At 35.6% G+C, this 9118-nt stretch overlaps 1 protein-coding gene across 1 annotated transcript in view; it reads right to left on the reverse strand.

Moving 5' to 3' along the window:
* Positions 1-57: 57 nt before the first annotated feature.
* Positions 58-9118, reverse strand: part of LOC144451815 (teneurin-3-like) — a 34481-nt gene continuing 25420 nt past the window's right edge. The window contains exons 32-39 of the mRNA XM_078142718.1: positions 8950-9055; positions 8492-8718; positions 7237-7489; positions 5732-5905; positions 5120-5196; positions 4067-4217; positions 2920-2997; positions 58-2602 (exon numbers count right to left, since the gene is read on the reverse strand). Of these exons, the coding sequence (XP_077998844.1) occupies positions 587-2602; positions 2920-2997; positions 4067-4217; positions 5120-5196; positions 5732-5905; positions 7237-7489; positions 8492-8718; positions 8950-9055 (3082 nt within the window). The 3' untranslated portion in view covers positions 58-586. The remainder of the gene's footprint in view (positions 2603-2919; positions 2998-4066; positions 4218-5119; positions 5197-5731; positions 5906-7236; positions 7490-8491; positions 8719-8949; positions 9056-9118) is intronic.

A 9118-nucleotide genomic window follows, 5' to 3' on the forward strand; every position in this document is an offset into this window, starting at 1 on the left:
AACTTGACAAAAGATAACAAAGTAAACAAAAAAATTTAATAACTTTTGAAAGGCACCACTTGTTACACGATAAGGCAAAACGATGTTGTATTTGTGATAACATGAATTCTGAGAAAAAAGGTAGATCCCTAGGTTAGGAGCTTATTCTATTTTATTTTATTTTATTTTATTTTTTCTTGAGAATTTGATTTGATTTAAAGACAAAGAAACTCATTGGTCACATTACCTAAATAAATGAAGACATAGATGAACACAACATACTGACTGTACTGTAAAACATCAACTTACAGTCTAAAATATCTGATTTCTCTCCTTGTCAATGGATGTCTGTCACTGGTTGTAATAGACATGCACAGTTTATAATCATGTAAACGGTTTATTAAAAACTACTAATACATTTTGTTTCCTTTTTGTTCTTGTTATATATGTTGCCAAATGTCATTTTTCTGTCATTCTCGAAAGACAGAACATATATTTCTGCTAAAGCAACAAAGTATGGAAGTTCTGGACCAAGCTGTACAGAGGTCTGTGATTTACTATGTTGTTTTTCTGTATACATGGTAGAAAATAATGACCCCATCAACTATCACCGTCCATAACACACTTTAGCTCCAATTTTTCCTTCAAGTTCAATTTTAGGATTCTTGGGTACTTTATCTGGTTTCAGAGCAGTGCCTAATTCACATCCCGTTGTTCCACATTTTCCACTAACTGGACCATAACTACGTTTATAATTTACATCCCAGTCTGATTTTCTGCATGGATTAATCTTTCCTTCATCCCAATCTATTGGATCTGTCACATCATAACTGGCTCCGAATGAATGGCTCATAACACCTGGGATTTTGACTGTACCCTCTGCGAACACCCCAGCAGAGAGACCCTTCTTTGGCCCGCCTGAATTCACTTCATGTGAAAATCCACCAATGCCCGCTCCACCCTCTACGCACGCTGATGCGCCGGTATGATCGAAGCACAGTTCGGCACCTCCTCCCCATCCCTGATAATAGCTGAACCCGATGCACAACAAGCCGAGTGGATCCCGAAGATTGATTGGATCGTTGAAGACGTACTGATACAGATTAGGTTGTTGACTGCTGAAGAAACTTGGATCACGTGATGTCCATCGACCAATAGTACCATCGTAGTCACGGTAATGGAATCTGGTTAGTAGCGTTTTATCATCATATATACCCCCAGCAAATCCAAGTGGCAAAAATACATTAGGATTTGAGTCAGATAAAATAACTCCATATGAGTCCCGTCTAATCATTTTTAGCACAGCGCCTTGATTGTCAAAAACTGCAAGAGGTGTCCCGAGATGATCACACATTACGTAATTGGTGATGTCATCCGTTACCATGGCAAAAAGATGGCCAAGCTGATTGTAATAAAGTGCAGAGACAATTTCATCTTCTCCATGAATAACATGTGTAACTCTGAGGGCATTATTCGGGTCTCCATAAATGTAGCGCACTTTTTCACCAGAAGCAGCATCTAGAGTTTCAATACGCCTTCCAAGTCCATCATACCTATACTTCATTTCATAAAAATCAGGATACACTGCCTCTTCCAATTCACCACGTGCATTGTAGGAGAATTGAACAGAACCTTTCTGCTTCAGGAAACCATCATCAGTAAAGTCATATGCGACAAAGTCATGCTGCTCAATTTGATCGTTCTCGTCGTAGATGGCAGTGTGTTGTCCTTCACTTCCCACATTGCCCCACTCTACACGGTTTCCGTTGACATCATACATATAGTGTTCTATAGGGAGGCCATCTTCTGTGACGTCAATCAACTGCCCATCAATGTCATAATCATACTGATTGGTGAACTGTTGGCCATCATCAATTTCAAAATGTCTTTCAGAAATCAAGGACTCGTTGTTATATTGTAAGGTGTAACTATAGCTCTTTGAACTCTTGAAATCACAACTATATTCAACAATTCGGCCATGTTGGTCATGCTTGTATTGGCAAGAGACATCAGGATCTGAGAGAGTTCTCACATTTGGAGAAACTTTTCCAACATCGAATGATCCATACTTCGTAATCTCACCAAACTTATCATAACCTATTTCCGTTGTAAATGCCTTCCCATACACCAAAGAAAATATCTTGGTTACCAAAAAAGCTGCATTGTAAGTATATTTAAAACTTGTAGTGACTTCAGCCAAGTCTGTCAGGGTAGTAGAAACTGGAAGAAATCCATCAAAATCGTAATGGAGGGCACTGTCCACTTCTCCTTTCAAATACCTATTTAATTTCCTCACACGTTCGCTGCTGTCCTTGTAAACGAATTCAATGAATACATCATTAAAATAGACTCCTGTGGGTCTTTGTAATTCATCATACCATTGTGCTACATCACCAACAACTGGATACAAAGTTTGTATAAGGTCACCATCAAGGTTATAGGTTGACATGAAGGTAGTGTGTAGTGATCTTGGAGCACGGTACATCTCGTCTCGTTCTCGTGGCCTTATACGAGTACGCAATGTGTGCTCTGCACCACTTGGCATTACAATACTGGCAAAGTTGCCTACGTCGTCGTAACGGAGCTCATAACTTCGTCCACTTGGCAAAATAAGTTTCGACAGCTGGAGATAGAAAGGAAGAGTTTACTGTGATTAAGACTTTGTTATAAATTTTTGAAAAATCATTCTGATAATGTTACTTAAACATTGTGTTAGGAGTAGGTACATGATAACAATGGGTTGGTTATAAAATCAACAATGGTCAAAATTGAGATTCTATGACATCATTAAGTGGCACTTGATCAGCTGGTTTATATACACTTTTCATCACTTCTTATTCATTTGAATGACGATAAAATCAGCACAATTTGCGACCTCTAAATTTCAAAATTCAAACATCTTTAACATTTCTTTGGGAATTCATCACTTTATATGCTTACCTTTTTGGGGGCAAAATATTCATATTTCGTTTCTAATCCCGAACTCTTCATCTCACTGACAACATTTCCATATTCGTCCTGTAAACAGTTAAGGATCTATAGTGGACAGAGCTATAATACAAACTCAATTACTAATTACTCTATAGTTGAGTTCAGCTACTATCAACTGGACACTGAACCACAGACAAGGAAGAAATGTCTTCCATGTCTGTGACTGAACTAAGATTAATGTCCATTTCAAAATAGTTAGGATGTACACATTGTATCACAGACATTGAATCTTTGGGTTGTAAGACAGATAATTAGCAGTCCAATTACAATATTAAAGAATAGCAGTTGTTGTACATGCAAACAGGACTTGAGGGAATCTGATAGTTTTAAAAATAGACAAGCACCACTTTCCAGAAATCTTCTCTTTGTTAAAACTTCACCAGATGAAGTTAACTTAGGGAGGATATTTTTCAAAAACCTGAGTGCTTGCTTATTTTTATAAATATCAAATTCCCTCAAGTCCTGTTTGCGTGTACAACAAGTGGTGATTATTTTATAATTGTAGTTGGACTGATAATAGTTTGTCTTACAAACCCCAAGATTCAATGTCTGTGACATACATACAAACTAACTCTTTGGAAATGGACATTAGCCACATTTTTACATTTGAGGAAAACTTGGCACAAATTAACACCATGACTAAAGGAAGGCCAGATAAATGCTGAGTCGTTATCACAAAATCTATTTCATACGGTCATTGGAATTTACAAGCAAAAGTCATCATATGTGAAGAACTGCAGCAAAGAAATACAAGCAGTAAATTTAAATAATAATCCCAAGAAACCTAAGGTTTCTTTGGATTGATCTTTGAAGTCTGTGGCTTTTCATATATAATAATATCAAAAACACCTCTAGAATGGAAGCAATAAGTTGGACCCCTTAGGTTTCTTTGGATTGATCTTTGAAGTCTGTGGCTTTTCATATATAATAATATCAAACCACCTCTAGAATGGAAGCAATAAGTTGGACCCCTTAGGTTTCTTTGGATTGATCTTTGAAGTCTGTGGCTTTTCATATATAATAATATCAAACCACTTTGTCACCCTCATATTAACCAGTATGTTTACATCAGGAAATTGTACAAATGTAAGGATACATAAGTATAGTATTGCCATAAATCTCCCTGTATACGTCGTCTGATTTCATCTTCTGTTTGATTGTACTCAAAGACGATATCTGCCAAACCAAATGACGGTCTCTGGATTCGTGTTTGTCTGCCATAATTATCATATACAGTTCGTTGCTCTCTGAAAAAAATACACCAAAAGTAATATATGGTAGTAATATTTTCCTAATCATGTGAGAAACCTTGGAAAGTATTAGGATTATCACCTGTATTCATTCAAACAGGATCATAAGTGTATATGACATCACAATTTATGATGTCACAATTGCCTTAATTCATACCACAGACCCCATTGATTGATTTCCATACCATTCATATGATTGGAGGAACATTTGCAAATAATACAGAGTCATCACCTGTATTCATTCAAACAGAGTGTATATGACATCACAATTGTATTCATGCAAACAGTGTATATGACATCCCATTTTATGATGTCACAATTTTATGCATGCAAACACAGTGTATATGACATCACATTTTATGATGTCACAATTGTATTCATGCAAACAGTGTATATGACATCCCATTTTATGATGTCACAATTTTATGCATGCAAACACAGTGTATATGACATCACATTTTATGATGTCACAATTGTATTCATTCAAACAGAGTGTATATGACATCATATTTTATGATGTTACAATTGCCTGAATTCATATCACCATCGATCAATTTGCATATAGTTTATATGGGTGGAGGAATTAATTATATTTTGACAACATTTGTGAATCTAGAATATTTCTTTCCAGTTTGAATGACATACATTTAACAGTTTCTTTTGCAAAGTAATTGTAAGTATATAACGTTTCTCTCTCCATTTTCAATATGCATAGGCAGCATTAATCAAATCTTACATGAATGACAGCGTAGGTATAAAATGTTCTCTAAAGTTACGAGTAGGACATTTTATATTATCTTGGTTGAACTAGACAATACAACACTGTCATTAGGAGGGATAATACCCAGATTGCGCTTTATGAAATTGTATATTGCATGTAGGTCTGTAGATTTACTTACATATTATTTCCTAAAGTTAAAGTGGAGGTTCCGTCTGTCCGTTTGTATTCCGAGGTAGAAATGTGTTCACCATTAATCTGAAGAAAATACGGAAATGTTTCTTTGGTAAATGATCAACTCTAAACTCTATGTGAATTATCATAAGGATGAACAATATCAAATAATGAAATAAACTTATGCCAATGAAAAGAAAATATATGAAACAATACATGTAGGCCAATATGAAGTTTATCACTGAAATCGGAACATGTTGGTTCCAAACCAGAAAAATGAACGATTCTGATGTTAAAACACAAGTAGTGCTCTCTCTCTCTCTCTCTGTTTGTCTGACTGTCTGTCTGTCTGTCTGTCTGTCTGTCTGTCTGTCTGTCTGTCTCTCTCTCTCTCTCTCTCTCTCTCTCTCTCTCCCACCCCCACGGAAACATGTCTCATGTTCAATATTAAATTTATATTGTCAATGTTTTCAAGCACAATAGAACTCTGTCTCTATCAAAATATGAAGACATTGTCGAGTTTCACATAGGGTGTCCATATGACAATCGTGAAAACAAACATAAAACACCTCTGTCAGGATGGACTTATGTCTATACTAAGAAAAACAAGTAGGTTTACCTTGATATTTTTGCCAATTGTAAGAACTGTCAGAGGGTCATCTGGATTTGCCTTTGTTGCATAATGCTCAATCTCCATACGATATTCCAAACCAGACGGCAACGTGGTCACAACTGATGCAACTTGTGCAATCTGTGGACCCCAAACTGGATGAGGTGACTTGGTCTTAAGGGTCTTTATTGCAGGAGAAAAACGAGAAGGAATTATGGGTTGATTTTATCAAAAACTTTGCTTCAAAGTTAGATATAAAGGATGTACAGGGTATTACCCAAGGCCAAAAAAAGAATAATTCTTTCAGGTCACTTAAATACCCCTGCATCAGTCGTGTGTGTGTGTGTGTGTATGTATGTATGTATGTGTGTGTGTGTGTATGTGTGTGTGTGTGTGTGTGTGTATGTATGTGTGTGTGTGTGTGTGTGTGTGTGTGTGTGTGTGTGTGTGTGTGTGTGTGTGTGTGTTTGTCCAGCCCATGCAGTCTGCAGATCCGTGGGGAAACACAAAAATAACCCTCCCTGAACTGCAGAGCCAATCATAAACAAGCAAATGACATCTGCCCCACATACACACTTGCTCTACAGTACTAAATAAAAAGAACAGTAACTGCTATAAATAGTAGATTGAGTGACAGGTTTGTTGAGAATTGAATTTTTTTCTAAATCACACCATTTAAGACAAACTGTCCTGACCAGAAACAATTATCTTTTTTTGGCCCATTATATAAATGAAGAACCACTACATGTACTAAAATAAACACATTTGATCACAGTGTGTAATAGCAAACTTGGATATTTTTAGAAACTTGTTTTGGACATTATTATTCATTGGTATTCTTAATGACCATTGTACATATACAAGAAAATGATCAATTGATTCTGAATTCTGAATTTGAAAATAAATTCTAATATCATAACTAGGCAAAGCCCATAAGCTCGCGCAGGGTAGATTCATTTGTGACCGGCTGCCTGGGCCAGGGTTGATACACTTGATTTGGGTCATTTTCCAGGGGTATTGACCATCAAAATGTATTTTATTGAATGACATCTAATTCTCTGATATAGACGAGAAGTAAAGAAAGTCAACACTCTATGCAGTTGTTGGTTTCAAAAACCATCATAGCCATTAGATTAATATTGTTCATTTTCAATCAGCCAACTTATCATAGACGCTCCACCAATGTGGACAAATGTTTTGTTGACATGTTGCCGAACATCACGATTCTCAATTCAACTCAATGATTTAGGAATGTTACTGTACCAACAAACACCAGAAAGTAGTTATTCTTTTTAGAACATGCTGTGTTTTTACAACTATGATTCTAATTCTAAGTTTACCTTCGTGCCATCAGCAGATGTAGTTAATGTGTTGCAAATCGAGTAGCTGTGACTTTAAAACAACTATGATTCTAATTCTAAGTTTACCTTCGTGCCATCAGCAGATGTAGTTAATGTGTGGCAAATCGAGTAGCTGTTACTTTAAAACAACTATGATTCTAATTCTAACTTTACCTTCGTGCCATCAGCAGATGTAGTTATTGTGGATCCATCTTGAAAATTACTGAGGATTTCCTGAGCAATGGATGACCCTGTTTTGAAGGTTTGTTTCAGTTGACCAGCTAATGTTTGACTTTCAATGCTTTGAATTCTATTCATTGATGTGTACGTGGTTCTTGTGTTGGAGGAGGACCCTTGAAAGTTACCGTACAACTCACGACGGCCTACGTTGTCATACTGTGCAAATACTCTACCATTCTCATCATATCTAAACAATAATAATAATGATAATAATTTATTGTTTAAAGACCACTACACAAACATGTCTCAGCGGTCTGAACATTACAAAATGAGAAAGACTAGCAAAAGAGCAACAACAACAAAAATCTAGCATACGAACACAATGAATATTTAAAAAGCATCTCTAAAAACAAAAATCGGATTAAAAAATTAGCAATCGATTTAAAAACATCACCAATAGCATTGTTGGAAAATATTCGTTTTAAGACTCTTCTTGAAAGGAGCAAATTTCTCAAGTAGTCGAAGCTCAAGTGGTAAACTATTCCACAGTTTAGGAACATACACACTGAAAGCCATACGTTTTAGAAGAATAAGCATGTGTAAATTTTATTGGTTACCTTTATGATAAACATCTCTCACAGACATGTTATATTCAAAATCAAACAGGGATGTCACATGTAAAGAACATTTGTTACTTTCTTAAACGACTTCGTTTATGGGAAAGGATAGGGGAGGAGAGGAACAAATGGAAAGTTGTTTGGAACATACCGAAATTACGTCAACATAATGAATGGTGTTCTTTTAACGTTTGCAAAGCAAAGTTTTTCTAAATTACCTACTATAAGGCCAAACAAAAAAAGTTGTTTGGTTCCAATTACCCGACCCCATCTAGATTTTCATGCCAACCCTAAACTTTTTTTTTATGTATTCAAGATAAATAATCATAAAATTGCGAAAATTGTGAAGTCTTGCAAGAAATAGTGGGTGCGTAAACTGACATCAATTTAAAAAGACAATATAAAACTATTCTTCCAATCTGTAATGGCTGTACAGAAATAAATAACACAGAGACCATTTGGAAAACAATGGAAAACCTGAACTAGACACTCACGCAAGAAAAAAAATAAAATAAAATAAAATAAAAAATCTACCAACCCCCACCTATTTTAAAATTGAATGTAATCGGAACCACACAATTTTTTTAGTGCCTAATCAGTGGGAGTGCGAATATGTGAAGAAAAACACTTACGCAAAATATTGACCATATCCATGAGGTGTTGTCATACCACGAAGGAGGCCGCCATCTTGATATGCAAATCGGGTGATCCCATTATTTGCATCTGAGAAGAAGTCTACCATTCCCTCAGGATTCATTCCAAGAACTGTCCTCACTCCCTCTGCTGATACTATCGCGTGTGGTGCACTATCAGATAAACGCTCAATGGCAACAGAGTTGTTGAAATTATCAGAAATTGCCTTTAATAAAAAAGACATAACTTTATAAGAGCTAAACTAATCATGCTTCATCTTTCCTCTAATATTAAAACCACAACTATAAATGTTTCATTTCAACAAAATAATAATATTAATAAATTAATATTTATAATATAACCTTAATATTGCTGATTGATGTAGATGTTTTGTTTACTTTTTAAATTTACATTTCACTGAAATCAAACGAGGACACAAAATATCACATGACCTTACCTGTAATGTATCGTCGTCATTGTAATGAAATGCATACAGAAGTCGAGTTGTCTTCAGGTCAAGCGTCTTCAAGTGTTTTCCAAGACGGTCGAAGATAAACACGTCACTTTTAAATTAACAGTCAGGTAATTATTATCAAAGAGATGTTAAATGTAATAAGAAATTTTTC

The sequence above is a fragment of the Glandiceps talaboti genome, chromosome 21 (assembly GCF_964340395.1).
Source record: "Glandiceps talaboti chromosome 21, keGlaTala1.1, whole genome shotgun sequence".
Lineage (NCBI taxonomy): Eukaryota > Metazoa > Hemichordata > Enteropneusta > Spengelidae > Glandiceps > Glandiceps talaboti.